Source organism: Solanum dulcamara, chromosome 8 (assembly GCF_947179165.1).
Source record: "Solanum dulcamara chromosome 8, daSolDulc1.2, whole genome shotgun sequence".
Lineage (NCBI taxonomy): Eukaryota > Viridiplantae > Streptophyta > Magnoliopsida > Solanales > Solanaceae > Solanum > Solanum dulcamara.
In genome coordinates this window covers 70,958,151-70,970,315 of record NC_077244.1, presented here as the reverse complement: position 1 = coordinate 70,970,315, position 12,165 = coordinate 70,958,151, and the positions used below count along the sequence as shown (strand labels likewise).

Genomic DNA, 12,165 nt, shown 5'->3' with positions numbered 1-12,165 from the left:
TTTAGAATAATCCTTAAGCATAGATTATTATTTTTTTAAAAAACCTTTTGTAATGTTGCTTTTATAAGTTTGATACGTTTTCCTATTTATTAATGATATAAGAGTGCTTTATGTTTATCTTCCTCTTCTATTCTCTTTTGTGCCTTGTGAGATTTATAAAAAGCCAACCTAATATCCCAACATAATATGCATTATTACAAGAAGTTAGTGTTGGAATTTTGTTTAAATAATATTAACAGTAAGTATTTTAAATAAAAGGGTGTGTCGTCCTTTTATTCTTGGTTATTGCCATTTCTATTTAAATTCAACTTCTTGTAATTTTCAAAGTAATTTTTACGGAGTATCTTTCTTTACAATATTCTCCAAGATTTTTTTTTTCTTTTTCAGAAGGATCAAGTTCTAGATCTTACTTTTCAATAGAATTTCTATATTATTTACTTAGTGCAAAAATTTATAGACTTGTCATATCTATTAAAACTGTTTGAGTACAATCCAATAGCGATCTCGCAAAAGAAGAAGGAACAAATATCGTTTTTTAGGAAAATATATTGCATATGTTTGTTGTTTATATTATATATCAAACTTTCATCTTTGTGTTTTTCTTCGTACAGTTTGTATTCTTGCTATATATATATATATATTTTCCAACAGTTGGTACTATCAACATACACCTATACATAGTCAATATAATTATCTGATAAAAGTATATAGTATATAGTTCCTATGGAAATGGCTTGATCATTTTGCATGAAATTATATAACTTAGGTTCAGACCCATTATGTTCTATTTAGAGTTATAACAAGGACTTATTTTTACTGCTGATCTCCCTCGTGATCTTTTCTATTATACTTTCGGCAAATAAAAGGCTACATCTGCCTCTAAAATAAGGTACGTGAATCCAGGATTTAAGTTTTATATTTGATTCAACGTTTAGGGTTCTAACATTACATACATTATATTATATTTTTAAAGTTATGATGTAATTTTAATATATAAATATTTTATATTCTGCTTCAAAAGTATTGAATTCAAATGAATCTGATATATCGCCATTTAAATATGAAGCTGCATCAGCATTCCCCTAGCTACAAGCTCTAAGAAATGTTAAATGATTTCATTTTTCAACTCTTGTTTTAGTCAAACCAGAACTTGGTTATCTGAAACTGAGGGAGTAATATATATAACTATATAACATGCAAAGTTGACTGCATTGCATTTGCTTTTTAATATCTGAGTGATATTGAGGAATTGTTTGTAAGAATTATTGTATATGCATATATTAAATTGAACTATAGAAAAGAATTAATGAGAGCCCTAAGTGCATGCAGGCATGGAACCGAGAAAAATTTAGAAAGCTTACCGGCCTTTTCCACATTTAAAACCGATCGTATAAAAAATATTTATAAATTTTGATTACTTATAAGGTAATTAACTTACTGTTGGAATTTTGTTTGAATTATATTATTAATTAGTATTTATTTTAAATGAAAGGATGTGTCTTTTAAATGAAAGGATGTGCCTTTTCATTATTTGATTACCATCAATTTTATTTAAATCCAACTTCTGCAACGTAACCTTTACAAAAATATCTTCTTTTACAACATCCTTCAATGAATTCTTTTCTTTTCCAAAAATATCTTGCTTTCCAATAGGATTTCTTCGATATTTGTTTAGAGCAAAAATTCATAGGTTTGCCATATATATCCACTAAAACTATATTTGCGTATAATTCCATTACAGTCTCGTAGAGGAGAGGAAATAAATATCATTTTTAGGAAAATGTTTCACACACTTCAAGCCTTCAATTTTGTGTTCGTTATTCATATGATTAAACCTTCATTTTTACGTTCTCTTCATATAAATTTTGTTTTCTTGATAATTATTTTCCAAACACTTACTATCAGTCTATCACATGGTAGTTAAAATTCACTGACAGTGCATGTAAACAAATTGAATGGTAGTATGTGTATAAGGTATATAACTTAAATGAAATTTGTTTATATTGTTGGAGTGGATGAAAGGGAAATGAGATAATTAAGCTATGGATGAAGAGTGACTTATTGGAGTAGTACTCAATTATGAGGATGTCATGTCACTAGATCCAACAAAATTTAAAGGAATGGCCAATAGCAGTTTTCACTTTTTCTAAAGCAGTGAAAGGTTTCTCATGTGGTCCTCATATATACAAGAATAAGAAAGAAAATAATTTAGGGCATGGATGTGATAAAAGAGAGAATTTATTTTCAGTATCATAAAATGATTATCTTAATTAATTAATTTGTTAAACTAGAGCGGAAAATAACCTCTCTACCTCCGCAAGATAATAATAAAATTTGTGTATATTCTATCTTTTTCAGACCCATTATATACGTGAGATTTCATTGGGTATTTTGTGTGTTATATTAGAGAATGAGGATAGATTTATGGAGAATTTTCGCATATAGCCACTCAAAAATATCTTAATTATGCACCATAGCTATAGTTTGCTAATTACAATTTGAAGCTATAGTTATAACAACGATTGTATAATTCGCGCATTATTTGTATACGTTTATATAATTCGCTATACAATTCACATTTTTTGTACAACGTTTGTATATTTCACTATACAATTCATGCACAACGTTTGTATAATTCGCTATACAATTTGTAGTGTTTGTATATTTCGATATACAATTCGATTCGCGCACAACGTTTGTATAAATTGCGCGAATTATACAAAATTCAACTCTATAATCGCGCGAATTATACAAAACTCAAACTGTAATTACAGATGAATGTTTGCCGCGAGCCATAATTGATTAAAATTATAACTATGTTAGTTAATTAACCAATATATATTTACTTATTCACCTAATTTTCCCTAAATTTATTTACGCGATGGCTGTGGTCTGTGGACTATCATCATAGATCCATCTTCTACTAAATAAATAATAATTGTACTAATAAAAGGTGACAGATACTCCCTTAAATAATCAGAGAGCATGCAAATTATTAGTCGCCAAACTTTTAGAAGATTAAAAGTGCTTATTTAAAAAGGTGACGTGTTTGGCCAAGTGTTTTTGGAGAGTAACATAAATTGTTTTTCAGAAATTTAATTTTTTTTTTTCCTTATAGAGAAAAATATACTTATAACTGCTTTTAAAAAGTTTAGCCAAACATTAATAGCTGCTCAAAGTATTTTAAAAATTTATTGGATAAATACAAATTGATTCTCAATAAAATTATACTTTTTAAAATAAGTTAATTTTAAAGGTTTGGTCAAGTAAATTATAAAGGGAAAACTACAAAAAAAAAAATCAAAGGAGTAAAGGCCTAGCTACCCCCAACTTATTTATCCTATTGGACCAAAGGCCTAAAGTAATTACAACACTGCCCCTCCCCTTTTTCGCGTGACCAGACCCATTTTCGTCTTCGTGTGACCTTCATGATACTGTCAAAGTATATATATATATACTGTGATGGTATCAAGAAATAATTGAGATGTGTTTTTACTGCAGTGTTTTTTCCTTCATGCTACTATCAAAAAGTATATATACACTCATATATACTCCGATAATATCAAGAAGTAATTGAAGAGTTTATCCATTTATTAGTTATTTTTTGCTCCTTGATAACATCGCAGTATATATACTCTGAAGGTATCAAGGACAGTTAAACATTTTCACTGCAGTGTTATTCAGACCTTGATACCTTTATGATACTGTCAAAGTATATATCTACTATTATAGTATCAAGAAATAATTGAGTAGTGTTTTTTCCTTCATGATACTATTGGAGAATATATATACTCTGATTGGTATCAAGAAGTAATTGAGCAGTGTCTTTTAGTTTTTTCCTTGATGACGCGCACAAACTCCTTTTTGAGGTATAAAAGTAATGAGGTATCCAATGATAAATAGTTTTTTTTTGGGTATAACAATAATTATCCCGATTATAGATCAGATACTATTGTAATAAGGAATAGATTAATGTAGCCACTAGTCTTTCTCTTTTTTCACCAGTCTTGTTTACTCTGCGGAAGGGACCAATTTCAAGTTTCATTTTCTTCGTGAAATTCTTGTCATTTAGACTGAAAATTGAAGAATATATTCACTACAAGAACTTAGGAAGAACAATTTTTGCAAATGATTGTTTTTTTCTTTTGGTCAAACCAAATGATTGAACATATTCATTGTGCATCACAACAACTTAGCAAAAGAACAATTTTTGCAAATGGGACAGAGGAAACTATAGTTTATTTTTTTATTCTAAAGGAATTTCAGGAAAAAAAATTAAACAAAATTAATTAAATAAAAGAGTGCATTAAGAAAAGGGTGGAAAGGTAAATTAATGTTACAAAGCCATAACTTGGAAAGAGATCTCTAAAATTATTCTTTTAACAAATTTCATAGTTTCTTAAAAAACAACTGTTCAAGAAAAGTCACAATCAACATTTCATAAACAAGAAAAAACATAAGTAGAGCCCCCGGCGAGGATCGAACTCGCGACCTTTCGCTTACGAAGCGAACGCACTACCACTATGCTACGGAGGCATTTTGTTGTAAACATAACTTAATAATATTAAAATAAACTTATTAAAAACACACAATAACCAACGTACAATACCAAAAGGCATCGACTTTATGGCCTCGGTCCTACAGAAGATAAAATTGGTATTACTAGCAAATATTAAGGGCTCGTTTGGTACGAGAGAGGAGGGATAACTAATTCCGAAATTAATTTTAGAATAGTTTATCCCATGTTTGGTTGGGATAAAATTGCGAAACAACTTATTCCGAAATTATAGTGTTATGTTTATCCCACATTGAGGGTGAGATAACAGATCTGAAATAACTAATCCTCGAATAACTTGTTCCCCAGCCAAATTTGCCGTAACAGTAGGCATACTGGAGAAGGGTTTTAAGTTATAAGATTGGTCTTGGACCAATTGATTCTAACACATGGATTATGATGTGTTCAGTCCAACTTGTTCAATAAAGAAGCTACAGAAGCAAAAGTAAATACTGGTACAAAAATCAGTAAAGATATTTCTATTACCCACTGTTGCATACAAGAGAAAACAGATTAGTCTGCAAGGTCACAAGGACTAGTACAAGCTTACAACAGAAATACATGGTCACAAGGACTACTAAGTATAATATACAACAAAAAACACAAGGACTACTATAAGTATAATATACAACAAAAATGCATCTTCACAGGGATTAGTACTAGCTAGTATACAACAAAACTTAGCCCAAATAGTTTAGCTTGGACAGAAATAACTAATGTTTGGGTTAAGGATAAGGTAAGTATATACAAAATCTGTTCGTAGATGTGCCGGCTGAAAGTAAGCCGCCCACGAGGCAATGCTAAATGTTCTCTTGTTGTTGCCTATCCAAAAACTATTGAGCCAAATATAATACAAAAAGACACCCGTTGCAGAAATCAAGTCTTCCATCAGTATCGACATTTATAAGTAGAGTATTTGTTAGCACCACTTTCTTGTAAATACGTAGCGGCTGCAATAACCTTGCGATAGTAACGCCAAGATGCATTCTTTTCAGTGATAGGTCGTTGACCGTATGGATTACTCTCTACATACTTTTGAACATTTTCTGCCATGGACAATCCTTCAAGATAAACACGCAGATCACCGCCAGGCCCTGCCGTGGATAAACAAGATAAATTTCATAAACAGTATGAGTTGGTAAAATGTCAATGACAGACCAACATCCATAACCCATACAGGACAGAATGACACAAAAGCGTTAAAGCAGTCATATTAAGTAATGTAAATTGCTTTAATTACATAAAACTGCAAGTATGAATTCCAGGAACTGTAAAGCGAGGAACTATCAACGACAATTTAAAAGGCTTGTACGAAAGGAAAGCACAATAGAAGAGTGCAGTATCCATATGCATGATTCACCCAAAAATATACATGGAATACTTAGGATGTCCAAACATCACCAGTCTCTCAATGACGAAGGGCGAAGAAGTCCAAGAAACAAAGTTCACAGACATGTCTGACTTACCTACCGCAGTACTTGTGATAGTTTTGCAAAGGAGAACACACACAGATGCACACACACAAACACACAGAGGAAGGAAACCCACCTAATTTGTCATCTTTCTCATCCATGTAGTGGTATGAATTTGGAAATATTGCTGTATTTGGCTGAAAATCACAAAACACAAGTTGAAACTCATTGAGTTTTAGTCATGCAGCAAATTTTCCAGGAAGAAGAAAGGATTAAAACTCACTGGATTACACAATGCTTTGTGAGGAGAGTCGTCCAATAGAAGCGTGTTTGACTCATCATATTCACCCCTCTCCCATGGAAGATCTGGTTCGCACTTATCCCATAACTTCTTTAGCTTCTTCAATATAATAGGCTTGCTCCTCCTTATCCCAACAACAGGAAAACCTGTATCAGTGCAGTGGGACTGATCCTGCATAAGTAGTTTCAAGTTTGTTTATACTACTTTGAAATGGACAAGTGAAAGAGGCAAACAGGAAACTAGATGAACAAATTCAAATTCAAATTCAAATAAAAAAGTGGCTTTGGTTGGAAATTAGCAACTTATCAAATACATCATTTATACTCTCACAAAAAGAAAATAAATGATTGAAAAAAAATACTTGACAATTCGGACAGGGATTTCATATATTGGGTCACACATAATGGTAGAGCCAGAAACATTAACTACGTTCACATAGACATCTAAGATACTCAATAAGTGTTCATCCAACCAGGTTTCTGAATCTTAAAAAATAACTACACAAGAGAGATTGAACCACTAGTTTGGAATCCAACTGATTGCAGCAAGGTAACACCATAATTTCCCAAGCCATGCAGCAGATATCATGTAGTTGTCAGGAATTCAACTAGTGCAAGTTAAGTATCTGCTTGCAGAGGGAAGTTGGCACCATCTGTTATCCCTAGCCCCTAGGCCTTTTATATCACAATGAAGGATGCATCAGTGTTATAAACTTATAATCCAAAAAAAGAAAAAAAAGAGGTGGAGGAAAAATAATTGAAACATTGGGTAGAATTGGGCGGGTTGGGTTATAACCCATTACTCAACCCATCTTAACCTAAGTATCCTTTGGGCAGCTTGGGTCATGACCCATTTGTTCTACCAACCCATTCTAACCCGCCCATTTGACACCCCTAAGTTTAGGCATGACTGAATATCCTTCCTCATACAGTCAAAGGACGAAGAATAAATGGAATTTGGAATCAACAACAACAACAAACCCAATGCAACAGCATAATTCATGGTTTCTCAATTTGGATCTGATTCTAATTCCAAAGAATTATTTCCTAGGTGCTCAACAATCTCCAGAGTTATAGAACCATGCATTAGTAATGCATGCCAACAGATCAGAAAATATAACTGTCACCATGCACATCCATTACTGTTGTTTTCAACTGATATTAATGTCCAAGCATCACAAGACTTTCTTTCAAGTCCTCAGCTTCGAACACCTAGAGTTACAACTAGCACCAGCACCAGGTCACAAAAATATATGAGAAGTAAGAAATTCTTACCCAACAAAAGAGCAACTTGTGTTTGGCATCTCCCAAAAGAAAATCAAGAACCAACTCCATATTTCTCCTGCAAAAATTTCAACAACATACACGGGGCACATAAAATCATGAGTTGACATCTAAACTACTGAAAATTTTCAGATGTAGTGATATTGATAAAGTCACCATGGTGAGTAAACAAAGTTTGAAGAGTACTTGATCCTTGATGACCATACACCTACATGGAATCTCTCGAAGCAGAATTGCAGAAAATCGTCATGAAAAGGCCTTTTAAAAACTGGTACAGCAGATAAAGCTCAGTTAGAATAATTTCTAGGAGTAAAAGTAAAAACGAAAAGTAAAATACAAAGTTTGTCCAACTCCACCTGCTTTCCCTGATACAATGATATTCGCCTCCAAACTATAAGGGACGTATCGAAGCGGAACAATATCAGCAAGTAATCCATTCACATCAAGTACGAGAAGCTTTTTACTGGAACGTGCATTAAGTGCTCTCCCTAATGGAGAGATCATACCCACATTTGTTATTCGGCTCCTCCCACTAAGAAAACCCCTACCTCTTGACTGGGAATGACTATCCTCAGTTGCTGATTGTCTTTCCCCGTTCAAGGGTTCATTGGTTGAGACAATACTATACGTGTCATTAGATATCCTAAGATCACATGGCATTGCATTATGTGAACTCTCTTTAGCAAGTTCACTATCATATGACACATTTATGGCGGCATCTGTCTCATTTCTCTTCTCCTGCTCATAATTTTCTGCCTTGGAGTCTACTGGAGACTCATCCTCGATAGAAGCCATTGAACTGTTGATGATCTCTTTCTGATTATCAACCTGAATCATTTCCTTTTTATTCCATGTTTCACTGCATGTATCGTCACCTGCTGACTTCTCTAATAACATTGGTTGCATGCCCATCAACAGGGTACCACCTCCGGCAATGACTTCTTCAGGCAAATTATTGGAGTATGATATGGACACTTGGCAATGGTCTGAGCTGGTGGTGGCTGTTTTGTTTTCTGTAATTGGAAAAGAGGGGGTAGCATCCGTCATGCTAGATGGTAAACTGCTTGCAGAAGCACTAGAATTCTTTCTCCTTTTCCTGGAATAAGTTATCAGCACTTCTAGTCTTGGGTATATTTGTAGACCCCTCATCTCAATTGCAGCATTATTGAAAAAATCACAACTTTCAGTAGTCATACTATTGTCTACATTAGGAACTGGCTCATTCCAATTTTCAACTTCAGAGACAGACTTCAATTCTGAAGTAACAAATATGTGATCCTTAGAAATGTCACTGCACCTATCGCTACAAGTTTCAATATCATGATCAGTACCACTAGACTTAGAGGGGTTCTTCCTACTAGTTTCGTCTACCCCATCACATGCATTCTTAAGCAGACATGTCCCTGTCTCACTACTGTGCATCACCAGATCTCCTTCATAGCATGGGTTAACTCCCATCTCCGAACTTCTAACTTTATCTAAATGATTCTTCCCTGGTACAGAAGCAGCACTGTACAGTTCACAAGCAATTACATCATTTTCCAAGGAATTGGACTTGCTGTTCAAAATGCTTCTTTTTTTCTTTACCTTCCATGCGCTCAAGTCTGCAATGCAACTTCTTACTTGTGTACTTGATTTTATATTGTCAGAAGACCATTTATGTGAATTTTTTTCTTGACTCATGGTCCTAGCTGGAGCTCCTACCACATGGTCAATTTTATTAATACCAAAACACACACAATTCATCCTCCTATTTTGCTTGTTTCTTATTCTTTTTGACTGCCGGGGAATGACGTCATCAACATCATTGTTACAATGCCCTCTGCTAAAATCAGCTTTGCTGTTCAGCTTTCTCAGTTTAGTACCACCCTTACTCTTCTTAGTGTCCCAATAGTCAGGAGTCCCAGGGGCAGGCAATGCCTGGACAACAATCCTACTGCTATGCATCGTTTTCATTCGATAAGGGATGAAATAACTTTTCTAATTAACAGGCAGGTCCTGTGATGACAAAAAACCAAATTTCAGTGAGAAATATCAGTCTATAACTGAATAATCTTTTCAGAAAAAGGGGATAATCTTAATAATGCATTTTCCTTATGAAAGCAGAAGCATGAAACCAGTAGAAACTTTTCCGCAAAATTTCTGTGGCCATCAAGAGTGTGGCTACCTTAGTTACAGAAATGTCATTAAACCCACTCAATGGAAGAAACAGGTGATCACAAATACACAGAAGATATACTAAAAAAGACAACTTTAGGAACTAGAAAAACTTAAATTAAAGATTATCAACTTTATACTAATTATTCTCATAATCTTCCTTCATACTCCCTCCGTTTCAATATGTTTCTCTTACTTTCCTTTCTAGTCCGATTCAAAAAAATGTCTTTTTTCCTTTTTTTAGCAACTCGTTAATCTAACTCTACGAGTCCACGTGTATGTTTAAGACCAGAAGATCAAATGACATTTTGGTACATTCTATATATCTTTAGTTTAAGACCACAAGATTCAAAAGTTCTTTACTTTCTCAAATTCCGTATCAAGTCAAAACAATTGAAACGGGGGAGTACTTCACAACTGATCACATTCCCCAAATTGTAAAACAGCAATATATTCACAGCCGCAAACAATTTGGTCAACGCAAAATATAGTAAAGCTCTGTCTAACCGGTTTATAAAGATTGCAAAGATATTCAGTTAGTCACATCTACGAATTCGTACAAACACATGAATGAATATAAATGGATAATCCACCCACCACATTCCAAAAATGAAGCAATGCCTATGTAGATTAACCTAGAAAACTCAAATTTAGATTAATCGAAATACTCAACCGTAATATGCATCAGAAAAATGAAAGAAGAAAACAAAAAGCATTCTTTTTCAGTATATTTGAAGCAAATGAAAGATACCAAGATGAATCTGTTGATGATGATGAGCTTCGGAGAGAAGTGAAAATGATTCAGTGATTTTTGAGTAAGAAGTGGAAGGACCAGAGTAAACGGGTTTGAATATAGCGGGGATTTTGAGAAACCCGATCCAAAATTGGAATCATTTGGGGATTCGGATCCTTCTAACTTCCGCCAATCTTATTATCCTTTTCTCCAAATATTTCCTTTTTTGTATGTTGGAAAACAGAAAGAATAATTTTAAATAGGTATGAAATATGATAAATTTAGAATCACGTATCAAATAAAATCATAAAATCTAAAAGTTTTTACTATACCAAACCCGTGCATACTAATACTAACATAAAATGAAGTGGTAACGATAGAAAAATAATATACTTATGTAAGTTTAATCAAAATATCAAATACCTCAACTTTAAAATGATGGCATCTCAAGTTGTAAAACATCCGAGTTTCCGACAACTCAAGATTTATAGAATGTATAACTTGAATGTTCTATTCATTGACATTTGACATGTTAGTTTCATGAAACTTTAATCTTCAGAATTATTATAAGATTGAAATAAACACAAACTTTACATTTTAAGATGTCACATGTAAATATCCAAGTTACGAGCTAAGAGAATCTTATTTATTCTCTTTCGTTTTGTTAATTGAAGAAATAATTGAAAAATCAAAAAGCTTACATGCTTCCTATGTTGTGTGCAAAGGAGGTAAGCGAGACTGAGATGGTTTGGGCATGTGCAGAGGAGGAGTGTTAACGCACCAGTTAGGAGGTGTAAACGTTTGGATTTGGGGGTTATGCGGAGGGGTAGGAGCAAACCGAAAAAATATTGGGGAGAGGTGATTAGACAGGATATGGCGCTACTTCATATCACCGAAGACATAACCTTAGATGGAAAGGAGTAGAGATCGCGGATTAGGATAAAAGGCTAAAAAGGATAGTATGGTGTCTTGTCCTGTGACGGTTTAGGGTTGGTCGTAGGTTTAGGCGTGCCACTATAATTGTGTTGTTAGTGCCTTTTTTATTATCTCATTAGTTTGCTATTGCTAATGTTATTGTGTTGTGTTACTCGTTTTTGTCATTATGCTATATATATATTAATTTCTCTCTCATTTGGGGATGATACTTTTGAGCCGAGGGTCTTTCAGAAATAACCTCTCTATCTCCATAAAGTAGTGGTAAGGTCTGAGTACATTCTATCCTCTCCAGACCCACTTGTGGGACTTCACTGGGTATGTTGTTGTGCAGGCTTCCAATGTTGGCCCTGCTTGATTCTAAATCTTCTTAGGCTATAAAATAAAATAAAGTTACATATATTTATTCCTTAGGTCATTCGCTTTAGAGTAGAACTTGAAGCTTAGAGTAGAACTTGAAGCTTCTGTAGAAATTTAGAAATCAACTCTAAATATTTCCGTTATGGATAGTTACTATCTATTCTAAGCATGTACAATGTTTTGCATTCCTTCTGTTCATTTGTTTAGCTGTTTCAACGACTTGTACCTTATGCTTTGCTTACCCTAGTTCTTCTGATTATTTTTGAGTAATTCTTATTCCTTGATTTTAGGATAACTTTGTTTAAGTAGCAACTTTATCTGAAGTATATGGCTTTCTAGTTTTGAGTAATTCTTATTCCTTGATTTTAGGATAACTTTGTTTATGTAGCAACTTTATCTGAAGTATATGGCTTTCTAGTACTCAGACAATA

The 12,165-nt window shown here is 33.5% G+C and overlaps 1 protein-coding gene and 1 non-coding gene across 2 annotated transcripts; both read right to left on the bottom strand.

Moving 5' to 3' along the window:
* Window positions 1-4,464: 4,464 nt before the first annotated feature.
* On the bottom strand, window positions 4,465-4,536 carry TRNAT-CGU (transfer RNA threonine (anticodon CGU)). Its single transcript has one exon. It is a non-coding gene; the product is annotated as a tRNA-Thr (tRNA).
* Window positions 4,537-5,012: 476 nt separating this feature from the next.
* On the bottom strand, window positions 5,013-10,682 carry LOC129900394 (uncharacterized). Its single transcript, XM_055975355.1, has 7 exons — window positions 10,460-10,682; window positions 7,908-9,549; window positions 7,738-7,819; window positions 7,543-7,609; window positions 6,251-6,439; window positions 6,104-6,164; window positions 5,013-5,649 (listed from the first exon to the last, which is right to left on the bottom strand). The coding sequence occupies exons 2-7, from the start codon at window positions 9,505-9,507 to the stop codon at window positions 5,444-5,446; spliced, it is 2,205 nt and encodes a 734-aa protein (XP_055831330.1). The 5' UTR covers window positions 9,508-9,549; window positions 10,460-10,682; the 3' UTR covers window positions 5,013-5,443.
* Window positions 10,683-12,165: the final 1,483 nt, after the last annotated feature.